General features: G+C 61.9%; 1 protein-coding gene across 2 annotated transcripts; it reads left to right on the top strand.

Annotated features, from left to right (window-relative positions):
• Positions 1-1,043: 1,043 nt before the first annotated feature.
• On the top strand, positions 1,044-23,428 carry C1QTNF1 (C1q and TNF related 1). 2 transcript variants are annotated; one of them, XM_036268945.1, is made up of 5 exons: positions 1,044-1,099; positions 17,542-17,704; positions 20,868-21,007; positions 21,515-21,891; positions 23,224-23,428. In XM_036268945.1, exons 2-5 carry the CDS (start codon positions 17,556-17,558, stop codon positions 23,290-23,292), a joined length of 735 nt encoding a protein of 244 aa, XP_036124838.1. In that variant the 5' UTR covers positions 1,044-1,099; positions 17,542-17,555; the 3' UTR covers positions 23,293-23,428. The 2 variants fall into 2 exon arrangements, with proteins under 2 accessions (XP_036124838.1, XP_036124836.1); XM_036268943.1 differs by lacking the exon at positions 23,224-23,428 and having other exon boundaries at positions 21,515-22,065.
• Positions 23,429-27,108: the final 3,680 nt, after the last annotated feature.

Genomic DNA, 27,108 nt, shown 5'->3' with positions numbered 1-27,108 from the left:
AGAAGTGAAACAGAAAGAAAACTGTTATCACGGCAGAGTTCTGCTTCTCTGGTCAGATCCTACCTCTTCTCGTGGTATGATAAGACCCCGGAACAAGCAAGTCTGGCTCCGAGTTTGGGGGCGCAGCGCCCGGGTGCCAGGGAGCTGTCAGGCCTGAGGCGGGCTGAGGGACTTGCTCAGAAAGAACTCATGCTCGAGGTGACAGCGCGTCCTGTCCTCCCCTCGAGGAATGAGACCCCGAAGTGCCCCAGTCCCTCCCGTCCGCCCGGGCTTGGCCGACCTCTGCAAATCTGCTGCTCCCAGCTGAGGGCTCCCACCCTTTCAGACCAACGCTGCCCAGTGTACTTACATGTGCGTGCATGCACATATGCTGCTTTGGGGATCCCCAGAGCTCCCCAAACCTGCCCACGGTCCCTGGACCCCAGGTGGAGGCCCTGACGGAAGGCGTGTCTCAGGTCTGCCACGGTCTGGGGACTGGATCCCTCCCAGTTAACTACCAGTGAGCCCGAAGCTCCCTGAATTCCCCCCCATCCCCCCAGCCCCCCCCAAGCAACTTGGGTTCCCAACAAGCCTTGTCTGGGACTCCCAGCTGCCCCCAAGCCTGGGTCAACTTCCAGACACTCCGAGTGGCCACCCTGGTCCCAGCCTGGGCTGGTGCCCCGGGCGGGGGGCCAGGAGGCGGGCGGCCCTTCCCTGCCCGCGGGCACACACACAGTTAATCCGCGGCGGCTGCTGTTTGGACGAGATGCGCGGGGAGCAGGGGAGGCTCTGCGCACATCTGGCTGGGCTGCGCTCCTTACGCGCCGGCCCGCGTCCTCCGGCTCTTCCTTTACTTTCGAGAAACCCCGTTTCCGCTTCTGGCCAGAGAGACCTCGGAGCTGACGAGCTCAAGGTGCCCGGACAGACGGGACTGGCTGCCGCCTGCTCTGGCCTCCCCCGTCCCGCGCCTTCTCCCCGGAGGAGTTTTTCCTCCCTCCCGACGCTCTCCTTCGACAAGTCTGCTCCTCCCCGGACCTGGCCCGGCAGAGGCTGCGCCGCTGGGAGATGCTCTAAGCGGCGCCGGGAGAGCCCAGAGGCCGAGGGAGGACGCCGGCTGGAGGTAGGTGCCGGGCAGGGATGTGGCCAGGGACCCAGTGCTACCCTGGCCCTTTTCATGACTTCAGCCTGGGGACCAGAGCAGAGCGGGCAGACACCTTGGCTGCCAGGCCCAGGAGACCAGTGGGAGGGGCCCCGTGGCAGTTGTGCGAGGGGCAGGAAGCCTGGGGCTGCGGGAAGGTCCGTGCGCTCTTTCTACTCTGTTCTGACGGGGCGGGAGGGCCGCTCCGTCCCCTCTGGACTGGGCAGCAGGGCTGTGTGGCGGGTGGGTGCTGTCAGGAATGATGGGCCCCCTCCCTGTGCTTTGTGGGTGTTCATCTTGCTTCACTCTTCTCTGGTGCTTTTCTGAGGGTGTGAAAAGGAATGGTACCCAAGTCCCCTCTGCACCTGCGGGGAGCCCCCCCCCCATACCACCTGGACACCTGACAGCTAGTTTTGTGCCACCCTGGACCCCGCACAGGACAGGGAATACTGCCTTGAGCCTTGCTGTCCCCGCCTGGGCAGGGAGAGAGAATGCCTTTTCCGCGGAGCCTCCCAGGCCGCTACCCACACTGCTGAGAGTGGCCACCATCTGGGGCTGAGCCCCGACTGCCCCCAGCCTCTGGCCTCCACACGCCTCTGCCTGTTGACTCCCCCACACGCCACCCAGCAACTCCAGGCACCTCCACGGGTGCAGGTGGGCTTCCCCCCTGTCCTGGGCGCCCACCGCGTGTTCGCCGGGCCCCGCCGTGCCGACCCCTGGGCAGCCGGTGCCTTCTGTGGACGCCCACATGCCGTGGGCGCGTGCAGCCTCCCAACCCACTGGCGGGGCAGGAAGCTGTCTTGCTGGGACGGGTCTCTTCGGTCGCTTTCTGAGAAGGAGGCAGTGGGACACGCTTGCAGCTTGGGCAGCGAGCACTGTCCTGAGAAACGAATTCTTTCAGCGGCCAGCTGAGCCCCGGGCCCCTGGGGCCGGGTGGGACGCCCTGGGAGGCTGCTGGGCCTTTGCTTTCATAGGGCAGGAGAGCTCACAGCCAGCGCACCAAGAGGTCACGGACGCTCGGCGGCGTGCGCTGCAGGGAGGGGCCCGCCGTGGCCGCAGTTCACCTTCCCGACGCGTGTGTCCCTGCTGACCAGGAGAGGGGGCCGATGCAGGTGGAGGGGAGGTGGGGTCCCTCCTCCCCTCTCCCCCGGACCTGAGAGCTGAGTGGATGACAGGAGTTTGTCGATAACCCACCAATAACAGCGGCAATAAAACGAACAGCAGCCACGGATGTGTGTGTGCATGTGTGTATGCACGTGTGTGCATGTGCGTGTGTGTGCATATGCACATGTGTGCGTGTGTGTGCATGTGCGCGTGTGTGCATATGCACATGTGCATGCATGTGTGCGCGTGCGTGTGTGTGCGCGTGTGTGTGTGTGTGTTTCCCACACAAGCAGGCCCAGAGCAAATGTTAGTTCACAACAACTCTGCCAAGGGCACTTTCGTGCCTTGCCCAGGGGCAGCGGCTCCGATCGGCCTCTGTGCCCGGGGAAGGGATGTGACGCACACGGGTGCAAGCTCTCCAAGCACAGCCTCTCGTCCCCGGGTGTCCACTTCCCAGCTGCCGCAGAGGAAGTTCCTGGGCAGCAAGGCCAGCCGGGTCTGCGTCTCAGGGGCCCTCGCGCCCTCTGCTCTCTCCTCCTCCTCCCATCTCGAGTCTGTAGTGATGCCAAGGAAGACGCTCCCTGTAAACAGCAGGCTGGGGAAGCAGAGACACTCTGCGCAGGGGGCTTGGGTGGGCTCCATTCGGCCCGAGGCTGCCGCTGTCCGGGGCAGGTGCAACCAGGCGCCGAGGGGCATCTCGCAGGTGGGAGCGGAGGAAGCCGACGAGGTCCCAGGGAGGGCCCGGCTCCTCCTTCCCGGGACGTGACCTCCCTGTTCGGGGAACCAGCTCAGCACAATTTCTTTGGAATATGCTTCTTTCTGTCGTTCTCCCTCCCTTAACCACCCCAGCTGTAAGGAGCATGACTCACAAACCAAAAGCTTTGGCGTTGAGCTTCACCCGTCGAAACAAAGATGAAAGGAATTTCGTGGCTGCGGTGGTGCTGCGGGGCGGCCCGACACAAGCGTGGCATCGCGTGTCCGTCTTCAGGAGTGGTGGCTGGTGCGGGCCCCTGCTCCTCGGCTGCGGTGGCTGGGCTTCGGGGCCTGTGGGAAAGCGTGGGGGTGGCCACTCGAAGATGAAAGGAAGCCCGGAGAGGTTCCTGATCCCGGCTCTGCTGAGCCTCGGGCAACTCTGGGGAGAGAAGCAAGGCCTTTCAGGAGCAGCCTCGTCTGCGGCCCAGAGCACCCCGAGTTATTTAACGGGGGGTGACGGCTTCTGCAGAGATTCAGCTTGGTGGCGTAATGACCGTGTGGGCTGGGGTTATTATTTTTTTCCTGTTTCTACCTGCTGAAATCTGCCCTGTCTCAGTCAGATGAGGTAGGCATTCCCTGGGAAAGACCTCCGGGAGGTCCGGACCCCTCCCAGCTGGAGGCCGCCTCTGCCGGTTAGAGGCAGTGCAGACAGGACCCGCCAGAGCCCGCCCAGGGTGCTTCCCGCCACGCCCCGGGGCAGCCCGTGAGCCAGCCCCAGGAGGCTGGGGTTTGGGACCCTCGGGAGCCTGCCCAGTCCGAGCCGGGTCGCTGGCCTGGCCGGGCCAGTTCTGCACTTGGGAACCGGAGTGGGCAGGAGCGGGGCACACTGGCTCGCCCCTCCTCCTGGAGCCTGCAGCCAAACCTGTGTGCAGCTCTGTCCTCTGACACTGGCCTTCCTGCCCCTCGGGACGGGCGCAGTGCTGTGAGCCGCAGGGGGGCTCCTGGGCCTTCTGGGGGCATCTTTTTATTTTTATTTTTATTTTTTTATCCTCACCCGAGGATATTTTTCCATTTTTTGTACAGATAGAGTGGGAGGGAGAGAGAGGAAGGGAGAGAGAGTGAGAAACATCGACGTGAAGGGACACATCGAGTGGCTGCCACCCGCACGACCAACCAGGGCCGGGGACAAACTGCAACCGAGGTCCATGCCCTTAGCGGGAACCGAACCCGGGTCTCTCCGGACCGCAGGCCGACGCTCTAACCGCTGAGCCAAACCGGCCAGGGCTGGGGACATCTTTATCTCTGGGTCCAGCTGATGCCCGTGAAAGGGAGATGTGGGGGCTGCCAGCATCCTGGGGGACACTCATTCTCACCCACGTTTGCTTTCCAGAACTGGGCTCAGAGCGGGGTTCATGGGGGCGGGGGCACTGGAGCCCCACACTGCCCACGTGGGTGTTCCTGGCCTGCCCTGGAGGCCCCTGGAACCAACCCCTTCTCAGCTGTGGACGGGACTGGCCCAGTCCAACGGGGGCATCCTGCCCTGTCCAGGGCGGCCGTAGGGACGCCTGTGGGCCAGGCTGGGCCTCCGTGTCTGACCATCTCCCTGGCTCTTGTAGGCGTTTTCCTTGAGACGAGACAAAGCCGAGCAGGAGGCTGAGGGAACACGGGAACGAGGCAGACAGGCAGGGCAGGCTGTGGGGGACAGGCATCGGGGAGCCCAGTGCGTGGGGCCCTGTGCCAGGTCCGGCATGGCTGCTGGCCACCGGTAAGGCCGCCCTCGGTGGAATGCCCCAGACCCTGTTCCTCGGGGCTCTCCCCACCCCAAGTGGGTCCATCTGGTTCCCAGCCACCTCTGCCCTGGGGACCAGGGAGAGAAACCAGCCTCCCCGGGGAAAGCTGTGAGCCCTGGGGGTCTGCGGGCGGTGCAGGCGGGCTGGGCTGGCCCCGCGACCCCGTGCGGTGGATTTCGGGGGCTGGCGACTGGGACCTGCTTGGAAACACAGGGGCCCTTTCTCCCCGTGGAGAGTCAGGTGGGTGCTGGTGAGAGATGGGAGGATTGAGTGGGGGCCCCTGGGTCTTCAGGCATCAGGGCTGCCTTCCCCCAAGAAGGAGAAATTACGAGTCCAGGGGTGCGGAGGCGAGAACGGCACCTGTGGAGATGCAGGGCCAGGCCTGGCAGCGGGAGAGGGGCCAACGTCCGGTCCCGCCCCCCTGTCTGTCCTGTCCCAGCCCCAGCCCCAGCCCCACAGTCTCCCGCTTCCCATCCCCTCTCTGCAGGCGCCCCTATTAGGGGGTCCCCGGGGCAGATCCCCAGGCAGCGTCCCAGTCAGCTCTTGCCCATCAGAGGACGTTGGGGCCTGGATCAAACCGTCGCCACCCTGGCGTGACCGTCCCCCCACCCTCCTCCCTGACCGGCACAGGTCTCTGTCCACCCTGCGGTGGCAGCGAGTGCCCTGAAGATGCACGGCCCAGGCCCCTTACATTTGGAGGGGATTTGTTCCTGGTGGTGCTGTGCCTGGACCCGAAGGAATTAAACTCCAGGGTGGGTTTTGAGACGCTGGCAGGCTGGCATCCCTAGAGAAATCTTAGCGCCTGGCAGGGTGGGCTCTCAGTCACCTGCCGGGTGAACGGCGGCCAGGGCCCCGCACGCTCCTCAGAGCCCAGGGGCCGCGCTGTACCGGGCAGAACCAACGGGGCTGAGCGGCTGGGCCGCGGGTTGGCTGGACGAGCCTGTCCGACCCGCCACCTTCCCGGAACCCCTCGAGGTGAAATGTCAGACACCCCTGGGTCTCTCCTGAGCTCCGGCCCCTCCCCATCGCGGGGCTGGGACGAGGGCTCCTTCACTCGGAGCTCGTGGTCCACACCGTAGGTAAGAGCCCAGAGCCCGGCGCTCGGGGAGCTTGATCATGGAGGTGGGATCTGTTGGCAGGAACCTCTGATAAATGATGGGCCGTTCACTCGCGTGGCCCTTGTGCAGAAACCCTGACGTGGGCTGGAGGACGTGGCTCCGCGGCGTCACCCCGTGGCCCCAGACGGCTTTCCCAGGGGCAGGTGCCGTCACTGAGTGGGGCATCGGGGCAGAATGGATGCCCTGCTTCCGGAGGAGGACTTCTCCCCCGCTGGCCCGACTCGAGTCGCGCCTGGTGTCTGTGCCCTGCCCAACCCCGTCCACAGCGTCTCCGGGGCTCTGCTCCCGCGCGAGGGCTGCTCTCCGTCCTCCGTGTCCCAGGACCTGCCCCCTGCCTGCTACGCACACGCACTCCGTCACCACTGGTGGGAGAGCGTGGGCCATCGGCACGGGTGGATTCACGCTCCACACGGCCCCCCTGGAGCCACGGATTTGCCTCAGCACCCCGAAGCCCTCCTCCCCTCTGCGGAGAGTCCAATTCCCTGGAAAAACAAAATGCTCCCTTAGTCCCAGGGCGGGGCTGATTTGTCGTTTTTTCTAAGTGGAAAATAATGTGGACTTAATGGGGAGAAATATGTGCCGTTAGCGGGTCCAAACCCAGAGAAGCCCCGTGAGCTCACGTCAGGCATGTGTGTTTTCGTCACCCAGAGACAACTGCTGTCGGCAGCCAGGCGGGTGGCCTCCAGGCTCCGCGGTTGAGCGTGCACGCGTGTGCGTGTGTGTAGACATGTATTTACACGTGTGCTTACAGCCCGTGTTTTCACTCTTCGACACCTAGGAACGCCTCTCGAGGGTGGTGAACAGCCACCTGTTCACAGAGGCCACTAGTGGGGGCTCCCGGCAAAGCAGCCCCCACATTCACTCATTCACTGAAGTGCGCCCCGGCTGCCGCTACCCCCCGCTGTGCTGCACCAGCCGCAGACGATGGCAGAAGGGGTTTGGGTTTGCGCCCGGATCCACCTGGCTCAGTTCCCCGGGGTCACTGGGACGCACCCTACTTGTCCGACTAGCCTGTGTGCGCGAGGTCGTGAGGTGGTTTGTGACCTGGGCTGAGGGAGGCACTGGGATTAGATTGTCCCGGGGCAGGTAAGGGGAGCCTCCAAAGAGAAGGCAGCTGGTTGCCGCACCAGGATCCTGGGTTCCCCTGCCCTTCACGGTGTGCCCTGCGAGGCCCTGGCCGGCTGTGCTCAGCGCTTAGTTAGAGCGTCGGCCCGCGGACCAATGAGTCTCAGGCTCAATTCCGGTCAAGGGCACGTACCTCGGTTGCGGTTCATCCCCAGCCCTGGTCAGGGTCATGTGGGAGGCAGCCCGTCGATGTGTCTCTCTCACGCTGATGTTCCTCTCTCTCTCTCCCTCCCTCTCTAACTGAAGATAAATAGAAAATTGTCCTCCAGTGAGATTAAAAAGAAATAGTGTGCCCTGCGTCACTGTGCCCCTCCCCCAAGGCGCCCCACCCCGAGTTAGGGAGAGATTTGCACACACTGGCTGGAGGCCGTAGCCCAGCGCGTGGGTTCCCGGAGCCCTGCTGCTGGGGGGGTCTGGTAGGTGAGTGTGGCGGTCGGTCGACCTGCATCGGAAGCCAGACGGCAGCACTGGGGACGGGGCGGACGAGAGCCGGCTTGCTGTATGAGGAGCTCCTGCCCCCCGAGGGTGCTGGGCGGGGACGCCAGCCCTCGTGGACGGGTCGCGCTGGATGCTGCCGAGGGACGTCCTGGGGGAGGCGGCATCGGGCCGGCGTCTGACGCGCACACTGGTGGAGGAGGTGGCGGGAGAAGGAGACACAGGACGAGATCCTGTGACGTACGTTGGGGCCTCCAGTGGTCCAGGTGGCTGGGGTGAAGGACACTGGTGCTGGGTGGAGTGACGGGCCCGGAGGTGAGGCAGGTCCTGGGGTGTAGACATCCCCTTTATTTCCCCGGGCCTCCCTTGAAGCCAAGGGCGGAGGTCAGAGCTGCGGTTTCCAAGCTGCCTCTGGTGAGCGTGTGGAGGCAAATGCGAGGTGGGGGACCAGTGGGGACCAGCAGAGAGCCTGCGGAGGGGAGGAGACCTCTAGGGGGGTGGAGACTGGCCAGAGTGGCGGGTGCCCGAGAGGCCGGGGTCTGGATGGCTCCCAGCTCTCCGGCCTGGACCCCACATGAGTGGCAGGACTTCCCCGAGCCGGAGCCGCAGGGGGAGCAGGTGTGGTGGGCGCTGGGGGCGGAGCCGATGAGTTCGCTGGGCCTCAGGGTCTCTGGCGGAGCAGAGAGACCCCCAGAAGCTGGCTGGGTGCCTGGGTGTAGCCCGGAGCTGCCTGGTAGAACTTTCTGCAGAGAGGGGGTGCTCTCCCCTGTCCAGGAGGGGAGCCGCTTACAACGTGCTCGCGGGGCCGAGAATGTCTCATTTTGTTTATTTTAACGCATGCAGCCAGCCCCATGGGCTCGCGGCTACTGTTCTGGAAAGCGCAGACCCAGAGCCCGGCAAACAGGCTGGGTGGGGACAAAGGCTGGGGGCCTTCAGCGGAGGCCCTCGCAGGACTGACAGGCAGGCAGGGTGTGTGGGGCGAGGCGCCGGGCGCCGAGGACACAGCCTGGAAAGCCGCTGTCCCCACGGGGGCGATGGGGTGAGGGGGAGAGGCCGTGGTCATCGTTGGCAGTCGCTCCACAGGGCTGCTGCTGATGAGGGCAGAGCAGGCTGGGCGTCGAGGGACGTCGGGGACCGTGGCCAGAGCAGCCTGGCTGGACTGGGCAGTAGGGCTGACTGGACCCTGAGCTGAATTATATCTTGAAGCCAGGGGGCATGGGACAACGTGCGGTGGAGCTCCCGGAGGTGGCTGTAGACGGCCGGGGTGATGCAGGCCCGGAAGACCAGAGCCGCAGTCTGCTGTGATGGGGCGTGGTGGGGCGCGGGCCCCGGGGTCAGGTCCCCCCCCCGGGGGGGAGTGGTCAGCTCCCTGAGGGTGACCGGCTTCGTGGAAGTGGGCCGAGGGCCCGGCCACCTGCGGAGCGGGCTCAGGGCTCGCGCGTCGCCGGCTCCTCTCCCAGCAGCGGCCAGTGCGCCGCCCGAGGCCCACAGCTGGGAGGTGATCCGAGGACAGTGCCCCAGTCAAGGAAATCTTTGTTTGCGCTGGGCCAGGATGGAGCTGTGGAGGCCGAGCTGGCCGGGTGCCCTGGGCCTGCCGCCGGCGCCCACATGGGCCCGTCTGCGGGCCGGGGAACCGAGGGCCTCCGCCTGCTCCAGGTGAGCCGTCCTGGCGGTCAGTCCCCCAGGAGAGGGTGGAGATGTTTCTGGCTGGGGGGCAGTCCTGGCCCCCCAGCCTCTACTGCTTCCTCCCGTCAGATCTGCTGCGGTGCAGAGAGAGGAAGCCCTTCCTATCACCGGAAAACCCCTTCTCCATCCCTGGCCCTGGGCCGGGGGATAAACAAATGAACCCTGGAACCTTACAGAGGGAACCCAACCCTTGTCCTCTGCTCCGGAGCAGCTTCTTGGAAAAAGCGAAGGAGGGAGATTCCGAGTGTGAGGTGGCGCCTGACACCCAGTCTCTGGGGAAGACCCCGCTCACCCCCCCACCCCCCGCTGACCCGAGTTCCTTTCATGAGGGGTCCCGTCCCCCCAGGGCCGCTTCCTCTACAAGATGAGGCGGGTTGGTCCGGGACCAGCTCGGGGTGCTCCCTCCCAGGAGGGAAAATGAGACACGCAGTGGGCTGCTGGGACTGGGGACCCCGCGTCGCCCGCCAGCTGGCGGTCACTCTGCCTCCCTCCTGCCCATCGCCAGAGTTCGGTCAGTGGACGACGAGCCTGAGGGATGGCTCCTGGGGAAGGAAATGCATCAGGCCAGAGGGACACCCCAACACGCCACCGGCTCCTTTCTGGGCACCCTAGGGTCTGAGTCCAGGAGACTCCAGCAACCGGGCAGTGTGAGCAGCTGTCTCAGCAGAGAGGGGCAGCCCTGGGCTCCCTTTCCGGCGGAGAGGGTGTGGGGTCCAGGGGCAGGTGGCAGAAGCAGGGGTGGCTGTTGAGGCATCGCCCACGCCGTGTTGAAACAAGGAGCGACTGGGTGCCGAGCAAAACCGTATCCTTGACCCAGAGCACACACGGTGTGGGAGAAGGTCCCATCTGACGCCAAGCTTCCTGGGGAGGCACAGGTGAGATTTGGGGACGCAGTCCAGGCCAGACAAAGATATTTGTCTTGGGTGGAGTGAGGTCTGGGACCCGGCCAGCACTCCTGGAAAGCACCGAGTACAGGCCGGCAGCGGGACGGAGGAGGACTCGAGGAGACGCTAGAGCACGGCCGCTGATTCAGTGTGGCGGGTGCGAGGGGAGGGATCTAAATGACTCCCAGACTGCTGGCCGCTCTTTGCTGGAAGTCCCGCCTTCCTCCCTCACGGCTCGATGAGCTGGACCACGCTCTCCAGGGCAGCTCTCCGCGGTGGTGGCGTTCTCCAGGGTGATGGCATTCTCCGTGGTGGTGGTGGTGTTCTCCGTGGTGACGTTCTCCACGGTGGTGGCGTTCTCCGCGGTGGTGGCGTTCTCCGTGGTGACGTTCTCCACGGTGGTGGCGTTCTCCGTGGTGGTGGTGTTCTCCGTGGTGACGTTCTCCACGGTGGTGGCGTTCTCCGCGGTGGTGGCGTTCTCCGTGGTGACGTTCTCCGTGGTGGTGGGGTTCTCTGCGCCATCCCCCGTGGCGGCTACCAGCTATGCGGAGCTACCGGCAGCTGGGAGCGTGTGGCTGGCGTGATGGAGGAACTGAATTTTGCATTTTATTTGCATTTTCCTTTGTTTACCACAAAACAGCCACACGTGGCTCGTGGCCAGCGTGTCAGGCAGCGCTGGCCTGGATCTCACCCTCTTATGTTCTGATTTGACGTTTGCCGCTCTGCCTTGAGCTGGGATCAGGGCCTGTCTCCTTCCCTGGACCGTGACCTTTGTGGTTTGTGGTTGAATCCCTGTCTCCTGAGCCCTGACGCAAGCCTGTGCAAAGCACAGGCATTCCGCGAGCTGTGCCCGCATGGAATTGTCGCTGAGGGCGCATCTCGGGCCCCGTGGGCCGTCGGATTTGTTTTCTACCCTGTAGCTAAGCCGGGGAGACCCTAGGCCTCTCTCCTCGGAACAGCTGGTCACCCGATGAAGCAGGAGGAAGAGGGAAGGCCATGTTTATAAAACGCTGGGCTGGGTGTAGCCTTAAGACAAAGTGCAAACATGTGGTGTTTGAGCTCTGGGAGGCGACTGTCACAACACGGAGGTGGGCAGGGCTAAGAACCTAGGGCCGATTTTACTTTTTTTATTTTTTGTATGTACCCCTAGTGGGAACTGAACCCAGGACTCTCTGGTCTGCAGGCCGACGCTCCAACCGCTGAGCCAAACCGGCCAGGACCATAGGGCCGATTTTAACGGAAGGGAAGTCGGACGTGCCTGTGAATGCTGCCTCCTAAAGGGCCCCCCCAGGTCCACACAGGTCTGAGAAGGGGTACCAGTTGTTAACGGGCGGTGCCCCAGGCTTCCTGCCTCCCCCAGGTCCCGTAGTTGGCCCAGTTGCCCTTTCGCTGGCCCTCCTCCTGGAAGGGGCGTTGTGACTTGTTGGGGCGCTGACGCTGCAGGCGGTGGGGCGGGCTGAGGAGCGGCAGGTCCGAGAAGCAGTTGGGAGGAAAGACTCGTGCAGGGGTTGCCGTGCAGTCTGGCCAAGGACGCCTTCCCGGGCTTGGGAGAGGCGCGTCCAGAACTTGAGTCACATTGGAACTGACCTCAGATGACTGGACCACAAGGCAGCCCGAGACCAGGCCACGTGGAGCCAGATTCGTGGGAGCCACTTCCTGAGCGACCTTCCTGGGGCAGCCCAGGCCCTGTGTGGGGCATGTCTCTGAGGGGAGGGCTCAGGGCGCCTGGAGCCAAGTCCTGTGACTCAACAGGCGCTCACGGTGCAGGCTTTGCTGCCGGACTTGGATACATGGTTCCAGAGACATCAAAAAATATATATGGCCCAGCTGCTGTGGCTCGGTGTTGAGCATCGACCTATACATAGGGGCGGGGGTGGGGGGGGGTCCCTGGTTCGATTCCCGGTCAGAGCACATGTCCAGCTTCTGGGCCAGATCCCCAGTGGGGGGCGTGCAGGAGGCGGCCAATCGATGTTCTCTCTCATCGATGTTTCTCTCTCTTTTACTCTCTCCCTTCCTCTCTCTCAAATCAATAAAGAAAAAAAAAATTTTAAATAAAAAAAAATATGTTTCTATTGATTTTTTAGAGAGAGAGGAAGGGAGACAGATAGAAACATCGATGTGAGAAAGAAACATCAATCCACTGCCTCCCGCATGCCCCCTACTGGGGACCGAGCAGGCCCCCTGGGCATGTGTCCCGACCGGAACCGAACCAGGACCTCTCGGTCCATGGGTTGACCTGCTGCACTGAGCACACCGGCGGGGCTCTGGAGACATCTTTGAAGGAAAGGTTTTGCTCTGGGTTCGTTGTAGCTTCACAGAGGAGCCTCTGCTGCCCTCCCCGTCTGCCCGCCCCGCGCCTCCGGCTCTTTGCTGGGCCGCACACACCCTCCACCCCCGGCACGGGCCCCACCTCCTCCGATCAGGGCACAGATGATAAAAAAGACATGCCCACATGCAAAGGGGTGCATCCATTAGGGTGGAGCACTGGTTCTCAACCTGAGGGGAGGATTTCTGCCCCCCAGGAGACAGGTGGCGATCTCCGGAGACATTTTTTTTTTTTTTATCCTCACTCGAGGACATTTTTCCATTTTTTGTTCAGATAGAGCGGGAGGGAGAGAGAGGAAGAGAGAGAGAGAGAAACAGCGACATGAAAGGGACACATCGAGTGGCCGCCACCCACACGACCAACCAGGGCCAGGGACAAACTGCAACCGAGGTATGTGCCCTTAGCGGGAACCGAACCCGGGTCTCTCCGGACCGCAGGCCGACGCTCCAACTGCTGAGCCAAACCGGCCAGGGCTCCGGAGACATTTTGGATGGGGGTGGGGTGCTGATGGAACGTGGCGGGCGGAGCCCAGGGCTGCTGCTGAAGGTCCTCCAATGCGTAGGACAGTCCCCACGACCAAGAACGGCCGGCCCCAGGTGGCCACGCAGGGATCCAAGGTTGCTTTCCACCTCCTTCAGTGGTCCCGCTTTTCCAAAATGAATTATTCTGGGTCCCCCCCACCCAGGAAAAACGTTTAAAGAAAGGAAAACCTCTTTTCCTTTCAAGGGATGCAAACTTAGCATTTAAAAGAAAAAAAAAAAGAGTAAACAGGAAATATAGAGATAGATAATCAACACATTCAGCGAGTTCAAGTGACCCATACTGCCGGAGCAGCAGTCAAGTTCAGACTGGTCCGAGACGCAGCCGGCAGTGTTCCAGGCCCGGAGGAGGTCATGCGCTGTGCAGAGTCTCCTGGGCCAAACACGACTGTAGGATGAGGCGACACGGGAAACAAACGTGAGCAGGAGGTGTCCCCAGCGGAGGGTCTGGGAAGCCTTCAGGAGGATAGAGGGTGCTGAGTTGGGTCTTGAAGACCAGGTAAGATTCTGATGTGATCGGGGACAGCCCGGCGAGTTCGCGTTCCCCCCTCCCCTGTCCATTTTAAAAGTCGGGCCGTCTTAGGCTAACCGACTTCTCTTCGTCTGTGTCTTCACTTGTACATTTGGTGCAATGACGAATGAATAGCGGCTCCTTAATGGGGTCACTGCAGGTTCATCCGAGGTAAAATGATGACTGAGGACGTGTTCATTTTTTAAAAATTTATTATTATTTTATTTTATTTTTGTTACATATGTTTCTCCTTTTTTACCCCATTGACACCCTCCTCCCCATCCCCCCCAACCCTGTCCCCGGCTTTGTTGTCCATGTCCATCGGTTATGCGTACATGCATGTAAGTTCTGTGGTCTCTCTCTCCCCTCCCCCCACCGCCCCCTCTTCTGAGAGCTGTCAGTCTGTACCTGAGGACGTGTTCTTAGGACGAACCCCAGCAGGTGGGGCTGTGAGGATGGACTCAGTGGTGCCCGCCTGCCCAGCACAGTGCCTGGCGCCTGCGGTCATCGGTCCGCCTAGCTGGGTTCTCCATAGGAGAGAGGAGGAGAAAGGGCACTCCTGGCCAAGGGCCAGGGCAGCCTGCAGCTGGACAGATGCCAGGTGTTTGGGGACATGGCTGGAACCTGGCACTTGGCCGCACGTGGGGCCTTTTTGAAAATGTAGATAGATGCTCACGACTCCCCCGGAAGCAGAATCTGCATTTGATGAGATTCCCAGGTGATGTGTGTGGGGTTAAAGTTCAAGAGGCAGGGGTGAGGGGTGCCGTGCAGCTAACAGTGGGGATACCCTGGCCGGGCTGGCTCAGCGTTGGAGCATCGGCCCCCGGAGCAGAGTCGCAGGTTTGATTTTGGTCAAGGGCATGTATCTCCGTTGAGGTTTGGTCCCTGGCCCTGGTCAGGGTTGTGCAGGAGGCAACCAATCGATGTGTCTCTCCCACATCGATGTTTCTCTCTCTCTCTCCTTCATTCTATCTGAAGATAAATGGAAAAGTATCCTCGGGTGAGGATTAAAAACAAAATAGTGGGGACAGAGTAGGGAGGGTCAGGCTCACCCTGCAAGGAACTGAGACATGACAGGTAGGTGGGTATACAGACAGATGAAATTAAAAAAAATGTTTTTTTCCTTTATTGATTTCAGAGAGAGAGGAAGGGAGAGAGAGATAGAAACATCAATGAGAGAGAACATCGATTGGCCGCCTCCTGCATGCTCCCCACTGGGGATCGGGCCACAAGCTGGGCATGTGTCCTGACCGGGCATCGAACCGGAGACCTCCTGGTGCAGGGTTGACGCTCAACCACCGAGCCACATCGGCCGGACCAGACAGATTAAATTTTTTTTTTTTTTTTTTTAATCCTCACTCGAGGATATTTTTTCCATTTTTTGTACAGATAGAGTGGGAGGGAGAGAGAGGAAGGGAGAGAGAGTGAGAAACATCGACGTGAAGGGACACATCGAGTGGCTGCCACCCGCACAACCAACCAGGGCCGGGGACAAACTGCAACCGAAGTATGTGCCCTTAGCGGGAACCGAACCCAGGTCTCTCCGGACCGCAGGCTGACGCTCTAACCGCTGAGCCAAACTGGCCAGGGCAGACAGATTAAATTTTAACAAGCAGTTCATAAGTCAACATATATTCACACGACCTTTGGCGAGTGGAGGGAGGCAGTGCGGATTTTATTTTATTTTATTTTTTTTTTATCCTCACCCGAGGACATTTTTCCATTTTTTGTTCAGATAGAGTGGGAGGGAGAGAGAGGAACAGAGAGAGAGAGAGAAACATCGATGTGAAAGGAACACATCGAGTGGCTGCCACCCGCACGACCGACCAGGGCCGGGGACAAACTGCAACCGAGGTACGCGCCCTTAGCGGGAACCGAACCCGGGTCTCTCAGGACCGCAGGCCGACGCTCTAACCGCTGAGCCAAACCGGCCAGGGCGGCAGTGCGGATTTTAAGTGGGGGGCTGGTCCAAGCAGTCTTGGTCGCTGGAAAGGTCTCCGGGCACTAATGCTTGGTTGGTAGAGAACTTGGAGGTGGGGGACCCAGCCAATGCCCTGCAGTGGAGGGGGGATCATGTAGAGGTGTGGGTGACAGGGTCAAAGGGGAGTCCTGGGGTGGCCTTCCTGGCTCCCAGCCTTGTCACATCTGCCTCTTGTCCCAGGCTCTGGTCCTCGCGTTCTGCCTCCTCCATGTCCTTTGACTGGGCACGGAGTCTCTCCAGAGCCACGGGAGCGAGCCCCTAACACGCAGCGTGAAGCGTGATGCGAGAAGCCGATGTTGGCCCTGTGCCGAGGGTCACGCCCCCGCCGCTACCCGGCCACCTCGCAGGGGGTGTTTGAGGGAGCCGGGGCTCCCCGGGGGCGTGTAAACAGCTGCCGTCCGGGCAGACGGTCACTGGCAGAAAGAGCCCGTCTCCGGTTAGTTCCCTGATGTGAACGGGGAACGAAAGAACGGTTCCGAGTAGGACTTTGGGGATGTTGCCCAGCGTGTACCGCTTGTCTCCGGTCACGACCGGACCCCACCGATGCGGCTCGTGGTCCTGGCTCCCGGGCGGCCGAGATGGTCGAGTTAGGTCCCCGAAGGTCCTCTGAAGTGTGAAACTGTGAACAAGGGTGGGTGAGGGTTGACCAGTTAGCTGGGGGATACCCCTCACTAGAAACCGTGGGGTGATTGGCCTCTTTGAAGCCCGAGCACCGCCCACACGCTGGTCCCCCAGCGGACATCCCCTTCTGGAAGGACTGTCTCAGTCCTGCATGAGTAGGGTCCTGTCCACGATTTGCTGAGAGCACCATGAGGGTGAGACGGGGGCTTGGCCTCCGAGGACAACACAGGACGACAGCTGCCCGCTGGGGCAGGCCTGACACCCTCTCAAATCAGGCGCTGCCGGCCGGCCCCGGCCGGCGCCCCCTGGTGGCCACAGAGCGATGCGCAGCCACCTGCCTGCTCACTGGCTCCTGTGCTGCAGCCTTGGGCACAGTCACCAGGCAGCGACCACCCGGACTCATCGGGGTTTTGCTCATTGTCCTAATAGGCTGATCAATAATCATCTGTGGAGCCCAGTGGCTGAGAGGCCCCTTCCTGGGAAGCTTGATGGGCTTGGGAAGCTGGGTGCTTCCAGGCCAGCCAGTGGGGCTGAGGCTCCAGGGGTGAGCTGTGCACATGGACTATGTGAGTGTGCACGGGAGTACATGTGTGTGTGCATGAGTGTGCAGATGTATGTGTACGAGTGGTGTGTGAATGTATCTAATGCACCTGGCAGTGTGTTTGAGTATGAGCAAGCGTGTGAGTCTGTGCCAGTGTCTGTGTGTGTGAGTGCACACTGTGGCCTGTGTGTGTGGGAGAGCAAGTGTGCTGAGTGTGTGAATGTGTTGCACGTGTGTGAGAGCATGCATGTTGCATGCGTGAGAGCACACGGGTATGAAACAGTGCATGTGTTGCATGTGAGTGTGACAACACATATGTGTTGCATGTGTAAGAGCGCATGTGTGCTGTGTGTTGTGGGACAGCACGTGGGTGTGAGACAGCGTGTGTGTTGCATGTGTGAATGTGAGATGGCGTGTGTGTTGCATGGGTGAGATAGCGTGTGTGTTCCATGTATGAGTGCGAGACAGCGTGTGTGTTGCATGTGTGACTGTGAGGCGGCGTGTGTGTTGCATGTGAGAGATAGCATGTGTGTTCCATGTATGAGTGTGAGACAGCATGTGTGTTGCATGTGTGAATGTGAGGCGGTGTGTGTGTTGCATGTGAGAGATAGTGTGTGTGTTCCGTGTATGTGTGAGACAGCATGTGTGTTCTGTGTATGTGTGAGACAGCATGTGTGTTGCATGTGTGAATGTGAGGCAGCATGTGTGTTGCATGTGAGGGATAGTGTGTGTGTTCCGTGTATGTGTGAGACAGCGTGTGTGTTGCATGTGTGAATGTGAGATGGCATGTGTGTTGCATTTGAGAGATAGCGTGTGTGTTCCGTGTATGAGTGTGAGACAGCGTGTGTGTTCCGTGTATGTGTGAGACAGCGTGTGTGTTGCATGTGTGAATGTGAGACGGCGTGTGTGTTGCATGTGTGAGACGGCGTGTGTGTTGCATGTGTGAATGTGAGGCGGCGTGTGTGGTCGCCGTCCCAGCAGGCGCCACGGCTGGGACACTTCCCCGTCTGTGGGTCTGGGAACACCGTGCTTCTCGGCTGTCGCCGCACCTCCCTGATGTCTCCCCGCAGGGCACTGCGCGACGATGGGCGCCCTCGGACCGGGACTCGTGCTGGCCTGCTGCCTGCTGCTGGCCTCCGCCGGGGGTCCGGCGCTGGGCCGCGTGCCGCCTGGCCAGCAGGAACCTCCGCAGCAGGAGGGGACCAAGGAGCCGCTGCTGGGCCACACGGAGAGGTGAGGCCGCAGGTGCGGGTGCGGAGCTCTGGGGTGGCCGGGCTGAACGTGGGGGTTCTGGCAGCCAGCGGGCCTGTCCCCCGTCCATGCAAAGGAGCCGTATGGAGGCTGAGGGCCTCCCTGTGGGAGCGGGGCTGGAGGGCAGATGAGCCTATTCTCCTTCCAGTGACCCGGCCTGTCCCAAGCCCGAAGGAAGTGGATCTGGGTCCTTCCTTCCTCCTTCCTTCCTTCCTCCCTCCCTCCCTCCTTCCCTCCTTCCTTCCCTTCCTTCCTTCCTTCCTTCCTTCCTTCCTTCCTTCCTTCCTTCCTCCCTCCCTCCTTCCTTCCTTCCTTCCTTCCTTCCTTCCTTCCTTCCTATTTTTATCCTCACCCGAGGACTTTTTTTTGCATTTATCTTCAGATAGAGCGGGAGGGAGAGAGGGAACAAGAGAGAGAGAGAAACACTGATGCGAGAGAGACACAGCGACTGGCTGCCACCCACACGACCCCAACCGGGGTCAGGGACAAACTGCCAACTAAGGTACATGCCCTTAGCGGGAACCGAACCCGTGTCTTTAACTGAAGAGCAGAACCCCGGCCCAGCCCTCGGGTCTCTTCTCGCTTTGTCCTTTGAGAAGACCTGCTGGGGTTCTAGGAAGCGGGAGCAGGACGATGCCGGACCCAGCGCTGGTCCCCAGGGCCCTGACCACTGGGTCACCGTTGGATCAAGTTGCAGGATGTGGGGCGGGGGAGGGGGATTACTGACACCGGGCAGCAGAAGCGGTGGTTTTCCTGGAAAAGTTACGAATTTCTTCCAAATGGCACTGTTCCATGTGCATGACCCTCAGTGACGCAGACGCCAGGCTGCTTGGGGTATTTTGTAGGGCTGCACAGAGTGCTCAGGATGGCCGCGAACCGGGCATTCATCGACGTGAGTGAGGGCTAGGTACCCAGGACAGCCCGACGCGGCTGCCAGCTTGTTCGTTATTTTGAGCACAGGGCTGACTCGATACCCAAGGCTTCGAACTGCATTTAGAGAACATAGGATTTAGGGCAAAGTAACATCCCTCCCCTCCTCCTCTCTGCCCCCTTTCTTTCCCCTCCCCTCCCCTCCCCTCCCCTCCCCTTCCCTCCCCTCCTCCCTCCCTCCCTCCTTCCTTCCTTCCTTCCTTCCTTCCTTCCTTCCTTCCTTCCTTCCTTCCTTCCTATTTTTATCCTCACCCGAGGACTTTTTTTTTTCATTTATCTTCAGATAGAGCGGGAGGGAGAGAGGGAACAAGAGAGAGAGAGAAACACTGATGCGAGAGAGACACAGCGACTGGCTGCCACCCACACGACCCCAACCGGGGTCAGGGACAAACTGCCAACTAAGGTACATGCCTTTAGCGGGAACCAAACCCGGGTCTCTCTGGACCACAGGCTGACGCTCTAACCGCTGAGCCAAACAGGCCAAGGCTGCTTCTTTTTTTTTTAAAAAAAATGTCTGTCTATATTGATTCTAGAGAGAGAGAGAAACATGGATGAGCGAGAACATCGACTGGCCGCCTCCTGCCTGCCCCCCACTGGGGATCGGGCCCACAACCTGGGCATGTGCCCTGACCGGGAATCAAACCGATGACCTCTTGGTGTAGGGGTCCACGCTCTACCACTGAGCCACATGGGCTGGGCTCCTTCTTTTCATTCAATGAACACTGAGTGCCTATTGCTGGTCCGGCCCTTGGCTGGGCACTGGGGATAAACACGAATGACACAGTCCCTGACCTCCGGGAACCCTGAGGTTGTGGGAGGCAAACACACATGACCTAATGCAGTGACTGAGGCCCATGAGGCTGGGTGTGGGTGTGGGGAGGACGAAGCAGGGAGTGACTGTGTTTTGGACATGTGGGAGCCTCCAGGTGCAGAAGGAGGGCAGTGTGGACAGTGTCCCTGCAGCTAGGACAGTGTCCAGGAAGGCGTGGCTGTGTGGTACCTGGCGCCCGGCAGCGCGAGGGGTCTGGGTTCTGGGTGGAAGGTGGGTGCAGGGTGGAGGCTGGGTGGAGAGAGGAGTCTGGCGGGAAGGGTCTGTTCTGACGTCACCTACAGGGAGTCATGGAGAGGTTTAGATTTGCCGGAGTTCTAGAAAGAACTGAGGGTGGATTGGCATGGGGGTGGGAGAGACGGGTTCCAGGAGAGAAGGCACAAAGGTGATGGCCACCAGAGATGAGGGGGCCCAGGGCCCCGGTTCTGAAGGCACTTGGGGTGGGGTGGGGCTGGGTCCTCAGACCTCCGTGATCCTGACGGTAGTGGCGAGGCCAGAGAAGCCTCTAGAATAAGGCAGAGAGTTCCATTCCGGGGCACTGAGTGGTGACACTAGGAGGAGGGTTTGGAGAGAGAAGGTTCTGGAGGCGAAGCGTCAGCGATAGGACGCCAGTTTGAGACGCTTCGCAGTCTGGGGCGTGTTGAACCTCTGGATGGAGGTACTTGGCAAGGGTTAGGGGCGGGGGTCCACCTGGGAGGCCAGGGCTTGCGGGTGGCCAGACTTAGCGCACATAGGTCCAGGTCCTGCCCTGTCTAGGGTCTGAAAGCAGGAGGGGAGTTACGTAAGCAGCTGGCCCATTGAGAGGGACTGTCAGCCCCTGGAGCCTGGGCGCAGAGCTGCCTGCCAGAGTGCAGTGCAGTGCAGTGTGTGGCCACAAGGTGGCAGCATGGGGCTGTCACCATCCACCCAGCCCAGGAGCCTGGTCTTCAAAGGTCAGGTTGTAAACATAGAGTCTTCAGCTGCTGGGGCTCAAAGGGACCCCAAAGAGCTAGTCGAACCCTCTCATCTACAGCGAGTCGGCTTGATATGGCATCTTCTAGAATCACAGATGCACAAAGGGGATGGCCATCAGGGTGTCGTTCCACGGTGTGTGAATACCTCCTCCGTCGGGGGCAGGTTCTCCGGAGCGGCCTCTGTCGGGCAGACCTCAAGTTATTGCTGCTTTGTGATCATTGATTCCATGACTGTTGCTTGCTACTAAGAGAGGGCAGGGGGCGCTCTCGAAAATCCCACGGAGGGTCCCGGAATCCACCAGGAGGCAGAGGGTGTGTGCTGGGGGAAAGGTCTCGTGTCCAGGCGAGCGCGGGACGCCAGACCCGCCGGCGGAAGAGCGGGTCCCGGCCCTGACAGCTCACGGCTCGCACTGTGATGTCTCCATTCCCTTAGGGTGGAAGAAAAGCATGACAAGTACAGCCCCAGGCAGGATGAGGGACGCCCTGCTTCTCGGTGCTATCGCTGCTGCGACTCGGCTGGCCCCGTGTACCCCGCCGTCCCGGTGCCACAGATCAATATCACCATCCTGAAAGGTCAGGGTGCCGCAGCCTTCCCTTGGGGGAGGGGGCTGCTCTGTCCAGATGGGGGTGCTGGATGGCTCCCTTGGGGCTCAGAGTAGAGGCAGGCTGTCCTCAGAGGGGGGAAGAGGGGATGCCATTTCTGGGGCGCATGGCTCCTGTCCAAGAGGAGAGATTGACCTCCCCCAGCTGCATGCATGTGACAGGCCTCTGGGATCTGTGTTTTGAGGCTTGGTGCCCCCCCGGTCCCCAACCAGCCGTCCACATGCCCAGGTCCTGCACGCAGCAGATAACCCTGGGAAGACCCGCGGCCGGGTCCCTGGGCCACGCCAACATCTGCAGTCCATCTGCTCTCTGAGCCACGGCCTGGACACAGCGCCTGTCGCCTTCGGACAAGCCCCCGTCTCCCTTGCCTTTGCCAGGGTTTTCCAGAAGGAAAGAGAGATGATTGCTCCCCGTGAGGAGAGCAACCCTGGGGTTCAGTCTGCCTGCCTGACGTGACGTCTTTTCTGTCCCTTTTAGGGGAGAAGGGTGACCGGGGATACCGGGGCCTGCAGGGGAAATACGGCAAAACAGGCGAAGCAGGCGCCCGGGGCCATGTGGGGCCCAAGGGGCAGAAGGGCTCCATGGGGGCGCCCGGGGACCGCTGCAAGAACCAGTACGCGGCCTTCTCGGTGGGCCGGAAGAAGCCCCTGCACAGCAACGAGTACTACCAGACGGTGGTCTTCGACACGGAGTTCGTGAACCTCTACGGCCACTTCAACATGTTCACGGGCAGGTTCTACTGCTACGTGCCCGGCGTCTACTTCTTCAGCCTGAACGTGCACACCTGGAACCAGAAGGAGACCTACCTGCACGTCATGAGGAATGACGAGGAGGTGGTGATCCTGTACGCCCAGGTGAGCGACCGCAGCATCATGCAGAGCCAGAGCCTGCTGCTGCACCTGCGGGACCAGGACGAGGTGTGGGTGCGCCTCTTCAAGGGCGAGCGGGAGAACGCCATCTTCAGCGACGAGTTTGACATCTACATCACCTTCAGCGGCTACCTGGTCAAGCCCGCCTCCGAGCCCTAGCCGGCCCCCCGCCCACCCGCGCCCGCCCCGCGGGGACCCCGGGGTCCGGCACCAGGCCGACTTCGTCAGCTCTTCCCCCAGCCGGGTCCCCCCGTCCCCGTGTCCCCAGCTTTGGCATCCACACGAGGCCCTTCACAGGAACGGGAGGGAGACACAGCGTGGGGTCCCTGGCCTTGCTGTCTCCGGAGACGAAATCACGGGGGGCAGGCGCCTGGGAGAACGGCTGGGACCTCCAGCTCCCCTCTGCGGACATATCCTTACGTGACCCTCACACAGGCCCCTGCGACGCCACACCGTGTCCCAGAATAGGTCATCTGTCCTCCCCCGCTCAAAATAATTCTGCAAATTCCGAAGCTGAGCCGAGCACAGGACCCGCAGGGACAGGAAGGTGCTGTCCCCCCAGGGCAGCCTGTCCCTCCGCGGTTGCCAACAGGAGACAGGAAGTGGGCCACATCTGGCTTCATTCTTTCAGGCCACATGAACCTTCTCATGGGACATCCTGTGGACAACCCTGCAGCCTTGCCCGAGGGTTCAGGAGTCTGTCTGAGCCACAGCAGTGAGGGGGTGGGCTGGGGAAGCAAAGGTCAGCTCCCCGGCCTTGGTCTCTGTGCCGGGAAAGGCCCCAGACAGCAGCCGGGGGCCCCGGGCCACCGACCTAGATGTTTCTATGAGCGAAGCGCAGTAGCACCGAGGTGGAGCCGCACATCTGGCTGTTTCTGCCCCCCACCCCCCACCCCGCAGCCCTGGGCAGGGCCTCCATGCCCGTCACTCTGGTGCCACCTCTGTCCCTCTCAGCACGTCACCCACGGAAGGCAGCAGGCCTTGGGGTGGCGGCAGCCATCCCGGTAGAGAGGCTCCCTGTGAAGCCCTGGCCGCCGCCTCAGACCCCCGTTTCTCAGAGCGTTCGGCCCCACGCCCTCCCCGGGCTCCGGAGGAGAGAGCGGGCAGGGCTGGAAGGTCCCTTGGCCGGTCTGAGTGACAGCTCCCGCTGGCCTCAGTCCCCGACCAGGGGAAGGCGTGCCCCAGCCTCTGAGGGGGGTGAGGGGCCGGGGGTGGCGGCTGCTGGGATTGGTGCTCTGGCCTCGGCCCACTTTGGCCCGGCAGCCCTTCCTGCCTCCGGTTGACGCCCAAGCAGGGGTCGCTCTCCTACCTGCGCAGGTCCCTCCGCCCCTCCGGGAGCCCTCCCTGGTGACCTCCGCTCTTGACCAAGGCCTCTGCCCTCCCTGAGCCTGGCCAAGGGCCTGGGCACACGTCCTCTGAAGGCGGTCTGCTGGTCAGACACTCGGACCCGTGCTTCCATGGGCGTGCTACTGAGCAGGCGCCGGCTGCTGCTTCCTGCTGTCCCGCCGCTCTTTCGACATTAAACGTGGGTGTGTTTCAGCATCGTGGCCTCCGCGTCTGGTCATTGAACCTTCCTCTCGTCGCCCCCACGCCCGGCGACTGCCTGTGGGAGGCCCGGGTGCCCTCACGTGGCACCTGGGGACATCGGAAGCCAGCGGGCCCTGGCTGGGCCCTGACTGCCTCTTTCCTCGGGGGACATGTGTCATAGGCCCGGCCGGACTCGGCCCCGGGACGCCCTGTGCTTGGAGGAGCCTTGGAGTGGCCGGCAGGACTCGGGCGTGGACAGCTGCGTTTGTTTCCTTGGCTGCCATGGCGACCCAGCTGGGGCCTGATGGCCTCAAACCACAGAGACCAGGTCTCTCCCGGGTCTGGACACCGAGAGTCCAAAGTCAGGGGTGGGCAGAGCCGGCCCCCGGCCCCAGGTCTGCAGGAAGGGCCCCTCCTTCTTCCAGGTCCCGGTGGCCCGGGGTGCCCTTGGTTTGTGATGGCCTCACTCGGGTCTCTGCCTGTGTCTGTCTTCACACGGCCTCCTCCCTGCGTCTCTTAAACCCCCTCTCTTTTCTTCGAAGGACACCAGTCCCCCGATGTAGGGCCCACGCTAATGCAGGATGACCTCTCGAGTCCCGAGTTCATCATGTCTGTAAGGACCTTACTTCCAAATGAGGTCACCTGCCCAGGGCCAGGGGCCGGGACTTGGCGCGTCTCTGGGGGAGGGCCCCATCCACCCACTGCACACCTGTGGGCTCAGCCCCGCCCGCTCACGCCGGCTGAGAGCAGGTGTCCCTTCTCTCCTTCACTCGCCCACTGGGTTCGCGGCCAGGCCCTGATCCGCTGCCAGTGGGCCATTCAGAAGCTGCCTGCCCCTTCTGGGGCCAGCAGGCTGGCACGCAGCGGGCGTCCTTCCTGCGCCGGTCCTGGGGTGAGCCCGTGCGGCACGCTCGGCCTCGAGCGGGGGCTGGGCCCTGCAATCCTGCTGCTGTCGGACACAGAGCAGATCCTGCCCCACAGAGCTGGGCCACTGGGCAGGGACTGCCTTCCACGTAGCTGGGAGCAGGGCTGAGGTGTGTGGAGAGGGGGAGTCACCCAGGTGCCCGCCGCCAGCCCGCTCTCCAGGGACAGCCGCGGGGAGCGTGTAAGCCCTGTCCCTCTGCCGGCCCGGCCAACATGGAGGGAGGCAGCATTCGCTCCCGCCCCACCCCCGCCCCTTTGATGTCCCCAGTCCGAGCTGTCCCCACACCCGTCTGCCCAGCCCTGCCTTCCACTCGCTTCCCACTGGCATTTCCTCTGCTCACTCTCTCTGAGCATCCTCTCTGCCAGGCTCTGGGGCGTGAGGACAAATACGGTACGGGACTGGCCTTCCAGGGGGCTTTTCTGGGGTGTTACTGCGGGGTGACACGGAGCCAGCCTTCTCGGGAGAACCGGACTCACACAGTTTCTCCCTCCCCATGTAGTCTCCTGCCCACGGCTCCTTCCCCAGGGCCTGACCCCTGCTGGGAAGGGATCAGCCGACCATCCCGGAAGGGACCTCACACGCTCAGGTGCAATCCACACGTAAGCATTTCTGCAGAAGGACTGGGGCCGGCTGGCGACCCAGCCGAAGGGAAGGACGGGCCTGACTTCTGGAGTCTGTGCAGCCGACGGGGGGCCGCGAGGAGGACACACTGTCCTCTGGGGCTGGCGTGTGTGTCCGTGTGTGTTTGCGCCGGAGGGTGACGTCCTGCAGGGCTCGCATGGGGACACGTGGCCGGATGACACGCTCCTTTCCCTGGGCCACGGCAACTGGGATACCGTGAGGCCGTCTTGCCCAGATCACACGACCAGAGGTGACAGAAAGTAATGATCGAAGCGATGCCTCCACACTCAGAGGGCGGAGTCGGACCCGTCTCGCACCACGTGCGGAGAGGGACCCAGAGCTCTAAAATCCACGGAGAAAAGACTGTGTGTCACCCATTACGACCTTGTACCCGGCGACGTTTCCTGCATCCACCCCACAAGCACAAACAACAGGAGAAACAGAGAAATGGGACGCGTCAAAATGCAGAATTCGGTGCTTCAACAGACGTCCGGCCGGTGTGGCTCAGTGGCTGAGCGTCGACCCTGCACCAAGAGATCGCCGGTTCAATTCCTGGTCAGGGCACATGCCCAGGTTGGGGGCCCGATCCCCAGTGGGGGGTATGCAGGGGGCGGCTAATCAATGTTCTCTCTCATCGATGTTTCTCTCTCTCTCTCCCTCTCTCTCTAAAACCAATTAAGAAAAAAAAATTTAAGAAAGCGAAAAGCCAACTCCGAATAGGAGAAAATATTTAAATCAGAGATCTGATAAGGGGTTACATCTAAAATACATACAGAGCTCAGAAACAGAGAGACAACCCAATTAAAATGGACCATGGGCCTCACTAGACATTTCTGCACAGAAGAGGCACCAGCGGCCGGAAGGTACATGAGAAGACGCTCAGCCTCCTGAGTGAGTCACCAGGGAAACGCAGTCGAAACCCGGGTGAGATGCAACTTCACCCCCTGGGAGGGCTGGTGTCAAAGTGCCAGGTGTTGGCGAGGGCGCGGGGAAATGGGTGCTCCCGGCACTGCCGTGGAAACCAGTCTGGCACGTCCTCGAGATGTTAACCGGAGAGCTACCGCTGCCCCGGCCAGTCCACCTCTAGGGCGTGGACCCTGGAGAAACCACAGGCCCACACAGACACCCGCAGGTGGGTGCTCACAGCCCCTCCACTCACAGCCAACAAAAGTGGGAATAGCCCCCCGTCCCCCAGCCGATGGACGGACACACAGATGTGGCCTCTCCATCCGTGGTTTTCAGCAACCGAAAGGGGAGAAACGCTGATACCTGCCGCAACCCAGACAAGCCCGCAAAACATGACGTCAGGAGGAGGAGCCGGTCACCAAGACCAGGGCTGTGACTCACAGGAAGTGCTGTCCACCCCGAGGACCCACAGACACAGAGCGGATCGGCTGGGGTGGGGAACTGGGAAGAATGGGGCGTGACCCCTGACAGGTACCAGGCTCCTCTCCGGAGTGAGTGTGACGTGGTGGCGTAACTGGGGACAGACGACAGGCCACTGCGCCGCACAGTCCAGCTGGGGCACGTGCACTTCATCTCAGTAAAGCAGTCATAAGGAAACAAGTAACAGGCGAAGCCCTCGGCACCCCCCTCACGCCACCTGCTCCTGCTGCCACCGTGTCCGGGCAGAGCAGACGGGGCGCCCTCCGCCAGCCTCCGACACCCTCCGACACCCTCCCACCTGTCTCTGTCTCCACCTCCAGAACCCCGTGCGGTCCTGGCCCGGGGACCAGTCGTCACCTTATTGCCAGCAACCACGAGCTCCCGGATCCGTCAGCACGACCCCACCCCGGCGGAGCCCGTCGGCCTCCCGGCAGCCTGCACCGCGGCCGCCCACACCCACCTGTCTCGCTTCCACCGGGGCTGGGGCTCCGGAGGGCGGGGGCCCGAGATCTGGCTGAGGACAGGCCGAGGGCGCCTGTGTCTCTCGAAGACTCACAACCGAAGGGGGCCGCGCCCTCTTCCAGGACCCGCAGAGGCCTCCCCACGACCACGGGGTGACACTCAGGGTGTCGTGGGAGCTGCCGTGGTCCTGGGGAGGACCTCGAACCAGGCCGAGTGCTGCCCGCACAGACGCCCATCTCTGACTTCCTGGGAACCACTTCCTGGGCGGGGTGAACCTCATC

The sequence above is a fragment of the Molossus molossus genome, unplaced genomic scaffold (genome assembly GCF_014108415.1).
Source record: "Molossus molossus isolate mMolMol1 unplaced genomic scaffold, mMolMol1.p scaffold_m16_p_19, whole genome shotgun sequence".
Classification (NCBI taxonomy): Eukaryota; Metazoa; Chordata; class Mammalia; order Chiroptera; family Molossidae; genus Molossus; species Molossus molossus.
The sequence above is the reverse complement of the archived record's forward strand: the minus strand, read 5'-3'. Positions and strand labels throughout refer to the sequence as shown.